General features: G+C 33.3%; 1 protein-coding gene across 1 annotated transcript in view; it reads left to right on the top strand.

Moving 5' to 3' along the window:
- Window positions 1-10,222, top strand: part of ATAD5 (ATPase family AAA domain containing 5) — a 39,530-nt gene extending 29,308 nt beyond the window's left edge. The window contains exons 19-23 of the mRNA XM_059907032.1: window positions 5,712-5,892; window positions 7,830-8,011; window positions 8,518-9,383; window positions 9,843-10,001; window positions 10,108-10,222. Coding sequence (XP_059763015.1) covers window positions 5,712-5,892; window positions 7,830-8,011; window positions 8,518-9,383; window positions 9,843-10,001; window positions 10,108-10,186 — 1,467 coding nt within the window. The 3' untranslated portion in view covers window positions 10,187-10,222. The remainder of the gene's footprint in view (window positions 1-5,711; window positions 5,893-7,829; window positions 8,012-8,517; window positions 9,384-9,842; window positions 10,002-10,107) is intronic.
- Window positions 10,223-12,412: the final 2,190 nt, after the last annotated feature.

The raw sequence follows: 12,412 nt of genomic DNA, 5'->3' as shown, positions 1-12,412 counted from the left end.
CCTTTTATATCTGGTTTCTTTCATTTAACATTATGTTTTTTAGATTTATCCATGCTGTTCTGTCAGTGGAATTGTTGAATCATATGCATTATGTTATTTTTATTTGTTTAGCTTTTTAAGAATCTGCCAGATAGGTTTCCAGTGCATGAGAATTCTGGCAAGTGTTGTCAGTCTTTTTAACTTTGGCCATGGTAGTGGTATCCATCTGTGTGTGTGCATGTTTGCTTTCTGTTAATTAGCTTTCAAGTATAGTTTATTTACAGTAAAATACACCCACTTCAAGTGTATGGTTCAAAGAATTTTGACAAATGTAGTTACAGAACATGTCCATCAAGATAGAGAACATCTTTATTACTTCCAAAAGTTCCCTTGTGTGCCGTTGTGTTCTGTCCTTTGTCCTAACCCCTCGGCCCTGCCGACTACCAGTATGTTTTCTGTCACTGTAATTTTGCCAATTGTAGAATTTCATGTCAATAGAATCTTATAATATGTAGTATTTTTTACTTAGTTTCTTTCACACACCATAATGCTTTTTCAGATTTGCTCATATTACCTGTGCCAGTAGTTTCTTTCCTTCTTTTTTTTTTAATAAGTTTATTTATATATTTATATATATTTTATTTTTGGCTGCGTTGGGTCTTCGTTGCTGCGAAGGGGCTTTCTCTAGTTGCAGTGAGCGGGGGCTACTCTTTGTTGTGATGCGCGGGCTTCTCAATGTGGTGGCTTCTCTTGTTGTGGAGCACGGGCTCTAGGCGTGGGCTTCAGTAGTTGTGGCATGCAGGCTCAGTAGTTGTGGCTCACGGGCTCTAGAGCGCAGGCTCAGTAGTTGTGGCGCACGGGCTTAGTTGATCCATGGCATGTGGGATCTTCCCGGGCCAGGGCTTGAACCCGTGTCCCCTGCATTGGCAGGCGGATTCTTGACCACTGTGCCACCAGGGAAGTCCCTTTCCTTTTTATTAATGAGTAGTATTCCACTGTATGGATATACCTTACATATATGAATATGTCTATCATATTCACCTACTGATAGACATTTGGGTTGTTTACAGTTAAACTATTATAAATAAAGCTGCTGTGAATATTCACATTGAAGTCTTTGTCTGGACATATATATTTCCATTTCTTTTACTTAAATACTTGTAGGTAATTGTTGGTCCACTAAACAGAAGAGCCTGACAATCTATTTTCTGAAGTTTTCCAATGATTTGCATTCCCACTAGCAATGTATGAGAGTCCAGTTATTTTTCACATACTTACCAGCACTTGGAATTGTCCATTTGTTTGATTTTATTCATGTTAATAATTACATATTGGTATCTCCTTGTGGTTTTAATTTGCATTTCCTAAATGACTTATGATGTTGAGCATCTTTTTCATATGTCCCATTTGTCATCAATATTTCTTCTTTGTTGAAGTGTGTGTTCAAATCTTTTGCCCATTTTTTAAATCAGTTGTTTGTCTTCTTACTGAATTTTAGCAGTTCTTTTTATATTCTAGTACCAGTTTGTATTAGATATGTGTTTTGTAGATATTTTTCCCCAGTTTGTGGCTTATCTTTTCTTTCTTTTTTTTGTAAAGAGTAGTTAAAAGTTTTTAATTTTAATGAAGTCCAGTTTACCAAGTTTTTCTTTTATTTGTTTATGATTTTTGTATCCTATTTCAGAAATCTTTACCAAACCTAAGCTTACAAAGATTTTGTCTTAGAAGAGTTGTAGTTATAGCTCTTAGATATAGGTCTTTGATCTTTTAAGTTCAAAGTTTTGTATGCAATAGTAGGTAAGATGTATGATTCATTTGTTTTCCCAATAGATATCAGTTGTTCCAGCACTGTTTGTTGAAGGAGTCTTTTTTTCTATTGAAGTACTTTTCAGTTTTGTCATATATCAATAGGCTGTGTATGCAGTCTTACTCTGTTCTATTTGTCCATGCAAAAATATGACATTGTCTCCGTTACTCTAGCTCTTTCGCAAGTCTTGAAATCAAGTAGAGTAGGTCCTCCAACTTTGTTCCTTTGCAAAATTGTTTTGGCTATCACATGTCATTAATTTCTCTTAATTTTAGAAATACGTTGTCAGTTTTTACAGTTTATTTTGGTGTTTTGATGGGAATTGCATTGGATCTATGCATCAATTTCGAGAGAACTGACATTTTAACAATATTGAGGTTTTTGATTCATGAACAGTTTCTTTATTAGGAGAGGGGGTTAATTTCTTTCAGCAATGTTTTGTCGTTTTCATTGTACAGACCTTGCACATATTTTGATAAATTTAGTCCTAGGTATTTAATGGTTTTTGATGTTATAGTAAATTACATTTTAAGATTTCAATTTCCTGGGAATTCCCCGGCAGTTCAGTGGTTAGGACTCTGCGCTTCCACTGCAGGAGGCCTGGGTTCAGTCCCTGGTTGGGGAACTATGATCCCGCAAGCCACGCACCGTGGCCAAATAAACAAAAAAAAAATTCCAATTTCCAGTTGTTTTTTGCCAGTATATAGAAATACAATTGATTTTTGTATCATGTGACCTTGCTAAACTAAGTAGTTAGTTCTAGTAGTAGATTCCTTAGAATTTTCTATATTGATGGTCATGTCAGTTAAAACCACGTTTATTTCTTCCACTTTTATTTCTTCCTGTGCAATCTGTCCTTTAATTTCTTTTTGCCATATTCTAGTGGCTAGTGCCAACATACCTGCAGTATTGAATAGAATTTGGAGTGGCATCTCTAACTTGTTCCTAATGTTGGGGTGAAAGCAGTCATTCTTTCACCATTAAGTATGATATTTGCTGTATATTTTCATAGATGCTCTTTATCAGTTAGGTGAGAGTTTTTATTGTGAATGGTGTTGAATTTTGTCAAGTACTTTTTCTCCATCTTTTGAGACAATCTTATCATTTATCTTTTTGATTCTACTAATATGGTGAATGACATCGGTTGATTTTTTTAATGTCAGACCCGTCTTGCATTCTTAGGATAACATGGTCACGATGTATTATGTCCTTTATATATTTCTGGATTTGATTTGCTCATATTTTGTTATGGATTTTTGTATCTACATTCATGAAGGATATTGGTGTATAGTTTCCAGGCCATATGAGATGGGTTAGGACTTATTTTTTAGTAGTTTCTCTAGAGATTAAAATATGCATCCTGAGATTTGCATATTATACTGATTTACAGAGAATCTAAGAACCTTGTAGAAATATAAGTCCATTTACCATCCCTCTATCTTTTATGCTTTAATTTTCAAATATTTTATGTTTACACCGTTACAAACTTGATACAATGCTCTGTTTTTTGCTTTAGCCAGTCATATGTTTTAAAGAAATTAAGAGGGTAAAAAGTTGAGTTTATGTTTACCTATATGCTTGTAAATTTTGATGTTCTTCACTTCTTTATGAAGATCTGAGTTTTTCTTTGGTTTTGTTTCTCTTCAGCTTGAAGGACTTCATTAGCATTTCTTATAGAACAGGTCTGCTGGCAGTGGATGACATTAGATTTCCTTCAGTTTTTCCATCAGTACTTTACACATGTCATTTCATTGTTTTTTTGGTCACGACTGTTTCTGTTATGTTACATAACAGAACGTCTTCATAACGTCAGCAGTTTAAAAATTTATTTATTTTTTTGCCTCATATGTAGTGTGTCATTTTCTTCTAGATGCCTTCAGGATACTCTCTTTAACTTTAGTTTTCAGCAGTTTGCTTGTGATGTTCCTAGGTATTATTTTTCATATTTGTACTCCTTGTGGTTCTTGGATATCTATAATCCTTAATTATATATCATTCCTCCAATTAGGGAAGTTTTTAGTCTCATTTTTTCAAATTTATTTTATTTTCCTTTTCTCTCTTTATCCCTTCTGGGGATTTAATTACTGGTAGGTTAGACACTTTACATTGTCCCGCATGTCACTGAGGTGTGCTGTTTCCTCCCTAACCCCCCAGTTTTTTCTGTTTGTACTTCTGCTTTGGTGATTTATATTGATTTATCTTCGAGTTACTGACCCTTTTTCCTGCCATCTCCTTTCTTCCATGAGGCCCATCCACTGTATTCTAATATTACGGTTTTTAGTTTTACGATTTTTATTTGCTTCTTTTTTATAGTTTCTATTTTTCTGCTGAGATTTCCTGTTTGTTCATTATAATCATGTTTTCCTTAAGCATAGTTTTACTAGCTGTTCTAAAGTTCTTTGTTGCTAATTCCAACTTCTTTGTCATCTTGTGATCAGTCTCTATTGATTGTCTTGTCTCTGAGGTATTGGTTACTTTTCCTATTTCTTTGTATGTCTAGTGATTTTAGATTTTTATCTTGTACTTTGTGAATGATACATATACCAGTACATATTCTGGTTTCTGTTATGTTCCTCTGAACAAGTATTCTCCTGTTCAACTAAAATTCTGTTCAGTGCTTTTAGTTTTAGCTGGCCTGCTTTGAGACAGGCTCACACATGTGAAGTTCAAGCATCAACCAGTGATTTGCATTCTCCTTTATAGCTAGAATTTCTGTTTCTCTACCTTTGTGGACCTCCCCTCTCACTTTCCAGCTGCTGCAGTCATCCCAAACTCTGTCCCTTGGTTCAAGCCAGTAACACTGTGAGTTTCTATCTGAGTTTTAGCTACCACTGCTGTAGCCTGCACTCAGTCAAAAATCAGTTTTAAAAGGTGTGGTGGGGATTCACCCAGGGCCATTTCATTTTTCTGAGTGTTGATTTTCCTTCCATTTTCTTTTGCCTTTGGTTACTCTCTTGTTCATTCAGGTAGTTGGCTTTTTATATTTTTTTGTAGTTGATTATAGAATTTATAGTTATTATCGATGGTAAGGTTTGTCTGATAGTAGGTACTCCTTTGTTATTGAAAGCAGAATTCCCAGTCTGTGGGAAGCAGAAGTCCCAGATGTGTGCAAGAATAATATGTATGTATAGAATAAAGTCAAAGATATCATAGGGGAAAATATTTTTTAATTGTCTTGTTTACTGTAATGTAAAAATGCTAGTGGTCTTGTAAAATCTGTGAAATGTGAATATAATTTTATATGTTTTAGCTCTTCAAGGTAAAAAGCTTTCCATAAACAACAATGGGAAGAGAACTGTACATATTTTGTTGTTTTATAAAAAACATAGCAATATTAATTGTACACTAACTAAAATGAAAAAAATGTACTTGGTTTATTTACTGCCAACAAATAACATGTATTTAAAATTTTTTCTTCTATTTCTTGCTTACATACATTTATTCTTTTATGCATGCATTTATATAATTTTTGAACTCTGGTTTTCAAAAATTATATAGTAGGTATTTTTCAGTACCACTGTAGTATTTCTATTTATCATTTTAATGGCTGTAAAATGTTCCATCAAGTTGTACCATTATTTAATCCTAAGGGATTTTCTTAAGGTTTAATAAAATGGCCTTCAGGATTCAGGTTGGAGGATCTCCCATAAAATTTTCCTTGCTGTCTCAGACTATATACAGTTAATAAAAGAAGTTTATGTAAATGCTTTTAATTTGGTACCATATTCCTTTATATTTTTCTAGATCAATCATTCTCAATAAGAGCTTAAGATATTGTGAATCTTAGCAAAATTTGGCTTGCTTTTTGATATGTTATTGATGTATTTCTGTTAACTCTGCAGTTGACCATGTTTCTTTCCTGTGTCTCTCTCCCTCCTACCCCCACCTCTCCCCTTCTGTCTCTCTCTTTCTCTCACTCTCTCAGCTAAATGTTGCCAGCTACCTACAGATGATCTGCTTGACTGAGAATTTTAGAACCGATGTAAAAGATTTTGTAACATTGCTAACTGCAAATACTTGTGATATCAGAAAAAGTATCCTTTACTTACAATTCTGGATTAGAAGTGGAGGTGGATTTTTAGAAGAAAGGCCATTATCTTTTTGCCGTAAGTTGATTTGTTGTAAAAGAAATTTCTGTAATGGGATCCTATATTAAAATATATGCTGTACCAAAATATTTGAAAGATTATAAAAATTTTGAGCATTGAGGTATCATGTTAATATTAAAAGAAACATACATACATCAACTTAGTTGATGAAAAGTTTTGTAAGCATTAAATGTGGGTAAATACAATTAAACTGAACCTGGAACAAATGGTTACTTGTACATTTAAAAACATAGTTTCTTATAAACAAATAGAATTATATTATTTAGTAACTTCCTTTTTTCACTTAATAAAAAAATAAGTATTGGTAATTTTTCCATATGTAAATTATTTTTAAATGACTGTATTGTAAGTTCCTTTTCAGCTTCCCTAATAGCCTATAATTCTCTCTTTCCTAAGAACTCTATTATTTCAGAAATGCTTTATTTTATTTCTTATCAATCTTCAGTCATTGTTACCTAATTCAAGTCACAGACATTTACTGAGGACTTTCTCCATGCCAGGTCCTGTGTTTATATGAATAAGACATAGTTCCTTCCCTGAAGAAGTTCATAGTTTGTGGTTTCCATGCTCCATAGTCACAGTTCTGTAGTTACAGATCCTGCTCTGGGAAATATACAAATATTTAATTTTAAAAAAGGTGAAGTTCTGTAATATTAATCCCTTATTGGTTTTCAGATTAGTTCAAAATTTAATATTCTTTTGCAAAGTATTTAATTCAATTTAGGCTGGCAGTTTTAACTATTTCTTAGAAGTAAATATGATAAATAAGACATGGATAATATCCTATTTTAAACAAAATAGTTAATAACTATCACCATATTACTGGTTATAAAATGCAGTACCAAGAACTTTAGCATTATTTCTTTTCTTGAAGATCTTAAATGCATTTCATTCCTGTCTTAAAAAAAACACACAGATACACACTCATTGGAAATCAAACAATACAGAAGTATATAATGTAAAAAGTAAAAGATCTTCCCCCACTTCTTAAAGGTAGCTACTGTTAGACCTTTATCTATGCATATACAAATATTGCTACCTACTTATTTAGCAAAATTAACCAGTACTATATGTATTGTTAAACAATTTGCTTTTTCTTACCTCACAATTTATTGTCAGTATGTATAGTTCTAGCCCTCTCTTTTTCACAGCTGCGTGCTATTCCATAATATAAAGTGGATGTAACATAATTTAATTAACCATTACCTACTAGGTGACATTTAAGTCATCTTCAGTTTGTCGTTAAAGTATGCAGTGAATATCTTTTTTAGTTTTGCCAATTTAGAAGGTGAAAAATGAATGGTATCTTATTTCAATTTCCATTTCCATGATCACTGGTAAAATCGTACATCTTTTTATGAGTTTATTCGATATTTGTGTTTCTTCTGTGACTTGCCTGTGCAGTCCTTGTCCTTTTTTCTGTTAGATTGTTTTGTAAGCCCACCCCACACCCCAGCCCCACTTAACCTATGTAGAAATCGTGTTTGTATTGTACGCTTTATGAATTAGATGCATACGGGGAGAATAACAAAACGAGGATTAGGTCCAAAAAGTGCCTAAGGCGACTTCCCTGGTGGCGCAGTGGTTAAGAATCCGCCTGCCAATGCAGGGGACGTGGGTTCAATCCCTGGCCCGGGAAGATCCCACATGCCGCGGAGGCAGTAAGCCTGTGTGCCACAACTACTGAGCCTGCACTCTGGAGCCCATGCTCTGCAACAGGAGAGGCCACGACGCATTGCAACTAAGAGTGGTCCCCCCTGGCTGCAACTAGAGAGGACCTGCCCACAGCAAAGACCCAACACAGCCAAAAATAAATAGATAAATAAATACATTTATTTTAAAAAAATGCCAAAGGATCTTGGATTTTAAATAATTGCTTGCTACAATTTGATAAAAATATGGATAGCTAAGGTTTTCTTTTACTAATTTTGTAGGAGGAAATAGCAGAAATGTACAACTTGTTTGCTCTGAAGATGACCCTGATTCCAAAAATAATGCTAAAAATACTAAAAGGAATCCAACGGACCTTCCCAAATGTGACACTGGCTGTGCTGAGACCTTGTTTGGCCTTAAGAACATTTTTTCCCCATCTGAAGACTTATTTTCATTTTTGAAGGTATTTTCAATGTCTAGTAAATTTATGTTCTTTTTCATCTTCCCAACACTCACTTCTGTCTTTTGAATCTTAAGGTTAACTTAAATTTACCAGTAATTTTTACAGGCTTCAGATTTCTGATTTTAGCACATTGTACCACTTTGACAAATGGTGCATAGGCATTGCTCTAAATGTATATTATAGAATTTAGAATAGAACTTAGAAGTATTTCAGATAAAAAAAGACAATTTCAGAACAGTAGTTTTTAAGCAAATGAGCTTCTAATGATTGAATTAGGGTATATACTGACTATTAGAGAATTTAATTTTTTAAATTAACAGTCTAAGTTAATCTTTTAGACTCATGATACTATTTGATGTATTAGGGAAGAGTAGGTTAATAAAATTATGAGGGTTAGCGACTCATTACTTTGAAAATAGATAGGAATGACACTATATTCATATAGGTAGAAAAATGTTCAGACTATGTACTGTTATGACATTTCTTTACTCAATATTGTTTTTCAGCACAAAATCAGAACAAAGGAAGAATGGCATAAGCTCATCCAGCTTCTTACAGAATTCCAAATGCGGAATGTAGATTTCTTATATAGTAATCTTGAGTTCATTCTACCATTACCTGTTAATATCATTCCAGAAACAGAAAACTTTTCTGGTTCATCAGTAAGTGTGGACACCAATGCAGCAACAAAAAATATGAAATGTCTTGCTAGGAAACCTTCTGAAGGAGAGAAGCCATTGAAAAAGTCACAAAAAAGGAAACGTAAGAAAAAGATGGTAATTTTAGATGATAGTGACTTATTTGACACCGAATTGGACTTTTCTGATGAATTTATTAGCCTTTCCTCTGCATCTTCTCCAAATTCAGAAGAAAGCAAAGCCAGAGATAAAGAAAGCAATCCAGAGGCAAAGAAACTAAACAAATGTCTAGAGTCAAAAGTTGAATCTATTCCTCGTTCTCCTAAAACACCAGCAGAAAAAAAATATTCTGTCCTTGTTTCTCACTGTTTAAATTCTCTCACTGAGTTCATGGACAACATGTCCTTCTTAGATGCCCTTTTAACTGATGTAAGGGAACATAGGGAATTTGGTAAAAATGATTTTGGCTGGACAAATGGAAAGGTTAAAAGTGGACTTTGTGATGAGTTTAGTCTCGAGAGTAGTGATGGATGGACTTCTCAAAGCTCTGGAGAATTAAAGGCAGCTGTAGAAGCTCTCAGCTTTACTAAATGTTCTTCTACTATTTCAAAAGCGTTGGAAACCTCCCTGAATTCTTGCAAGAAAGTAGGAAAAGATCCAACAAAAGAACTTACATTTTATGTTTCACAAAAGCGCAACAATGTACACTTCAGTCAGTCAGCAGCTAATTTAGAGTAAGTCTTGACTTCTGTTTACTTTTTATTTTTAAATAATAAATGGTAAAGGGGAAATTATTAGTTTCTTTCTCTTACTAATTTTGAAATGCTGGGCTTTATTGATCATGGTAAGCCCTTCATATTAATAATGTAGCTTCTAATGAGACAGTTAAGGAGACCAGCCTGATTGCTGGGAAGAAAAAGTGAGAGATTGGGGTGGGGGTTAGATTTGGGAGACTCTTGGATAACAGGGAAGGGGTCTGGATTTGCTATGCAGACAGCAGGTAGCCATTAAAGTCTTTTCAGTATGGGAGTGACTGATGTGTTGAAAATGATATAGGAAGTGAATCTGGAATACAGTTAATCTAGTCTAGACCAGAAGCAGGGAGAAGCAGAGGCCAGCAGCTGGTTTTGGGATTGTTGCATTTTTATTGGGCATTAAAAATCAAAAAATAATGCATTACTTTTAATTTACAGCAGTGCTTGGAAGAGGATAGCAGTCATCAAAAGTGTGTTTTCTAGCCGATCTCTTCCGAACCTGGGTAATAGACAAGCTAGTATAATAGAATACTTGCCAACTCTTCGAAACATTTGTAAGACTGAGAAGCTAAAAGAACAAGGAAAAAGTAAAAGAAGGTAGTTTCTGTAAAAACATTTTATGTAACTATTTCAAGACTGATAAATATTCTCATCTGATGGAACTATTAATATTTAAGTGTGTTTTTCCTTGTAATTTTGACAGATTCCTGCACTATCTTGAAGGAATTCATCTTAACATTTCAAAAGAGACTATGAACACTTTGGCAGCTGGCTTCCCTTAATATCCTACATTTACAGTGTCTTGTACAGATTCTTACATGGTCTTTAAGAGACATTTTTATAGTGATTTTCATGGAAGAGTTTATTTCTCTTAATGTACATTTAAAACAGACTATTTGTATATTTTTTATTAGTGTGTAAATATTTAGAATGAAAAGATTTGAGTTACAAATTGTATTTATAATTGTGGTAGTGGTGGGGTTTTTTTGAATTTTTTTGTATTATCTGATTTAGTGTTGTTGGAGTATTTTTGTATGTGTGTGAGCTGTTTCTAGAAGGTAGAGTTCATTGAACATTTCTAAAGGTGCTTCAGTGCTGAACTAATCCATAATTTTTCCCCTTTTGGTGACCCTTAATCCAGGCTGTGAATGTGAATCACCTAGGTGATAATCTTTTTTAAAAATAAGTTTACACAATCCAAAATACAAAATAACATGTATAATACATAAGCAGACTTCCTAGGAAAGAAATTTCAAAAAGTAAGATCTTCCTGATAAAATTATTTTTAGTGTACTCATCCAGCATATTCTACCATGTGAATCACTGAACCCGGACAAGGTGAAATCAAGATTATGAACTGTAGTTTTCATAAATCTTTTTTAGCAATCATACAAATGTGATATCTTGTATATTTTGACAACTCAAATCATTTGTACATTTTTCTTATATTTTTATATCATCGATGTTTTATTTCATAAAGATATTAATGATAATATAAACATTTTGGACAAACTGCTATTCACTGAAACTGTAACAAAGGGTTCTACCCTAGGATTTCTACATGATAGCCATTTCGACTTAAGGTTATATTTTTGGAGAAAGTATATATTTTTAATTACAAGATTTTAAAATACCACATTTCACTGAAAATCATTTTTGCAATCAGATGTATCTGAAAGTAGTTTCCTATTTCAAGTGTTTATATATTAGCTTAATATTCAGTTACATTATCTGGTGAATTAATTTTCACTTCAAAAGGTAAGGATCCTAATTTTGTACAGTTGAAAAATAGATGTATACCTGTGTGCAAAATGTTTTTACCTCTTTTTTTTTTTTTTTTGTTTTTGTTTTTGTTTTTACCTCTTATTTGTTCAACCTACCTTTTCTTGTATTGATAGTACACTGATTTAATTAAAGGCTAAAGCTAAAAGACTGCAATGTTTAGAGAGTTCCAGATGTAATCATCTGGGTAAATATGGATACTGTATAGGCTTGGATATAGGCTATATCTTATAGGTTTTGTCCCTGTACAAAAGAGAGAATAACATCTAAGGCATTTTTTTTTTAAGTATATGGATTTATTTTTTTCTACTGAATGCAAAAGTCCACTACCTGTAGAGTATTTACCAGTTAATTTGGTCTTTAATTATTAGAAAATTTGGATAATCCTCATCAATTGAGGAACCAAAGTAAAATAACTCCATAGAATTGTATTTAAATGATCAAAAACCAAGAAATAATGGGGGTATTTTCCTCCCTAATAGGGACACATTTAATATCTTTTTTTTTTTTTAAGGTTAAGCATAATTTTGAGAAAATTTTCTCAATTCTTAAAGGTGTCTGTAAGACTTAAGATTTACTTTTGTGATAAAAGTAACCAAATTTGATGACTCTTCAGTACTTAGCATCTTATCCTATAAATGTCTAATTTGGACACATTTCACTACAGCTATTTCCAGAAATGTAAGAAGTAGAATGCCACACATCTGGCATGAACAATTGAATAGTTGGTGAAACTGTTTACTGAAGTATAAAACAATGGCAAATGAGATGGTCAGGAGGAAAGAGAATGATTTCAGACGTGTACTTGGAGGTATCTACAACAGTTCCGAGGTGGAGATGCTCACGTATACAGTCACATATGTAGAGATTTACATGTGCATGGCCACAAGTTTAGAGTGTACATCAAACTGCCTAGGGAGTTGGAGGTGCTGGAAGGGAGGACTTCCATGTATTTTATAGATTTCTGATTATTTGAATTTTTTTTTTTCCTAACAAGTATACTTCACTTTTAGATTAAAGGAAAGAAAAGACTTAATGCTTTGACATCAGAGAGACTTGGGTTCAGTATAGGTGAGATATAATGAGGGCCTGAACTAAGGCAAGTCTAATGGAAATGGAGAGATGTGGGGAAAAAAGTGCTACTTTTCTCAAAAGATGGTCTGTTAAGTAAAATATTTCAAAGTTTAAAAATGAGCCTAGGGACTTCCCTGGTGGCACAGTGCTTA

This window comes from Balaenoptera ricei, chromosome 20 (assembly GCF_028023285.1).
Source record: "Balaenoptera ricei isolate mBalRic1 chromosome 20, mBalRic1.hap2, whole genome shotgun sequence".
Taxonomy (NCBI): Eukaryota; Metazoa; Chordata; class Mammalia; order Artiodactyla; family Balaenopteridae; genus Balaenoptera; species Balaenoptera ricei.
This window is presented reverse-complemented; position numbering and strand designations above follow the sequence as displayed.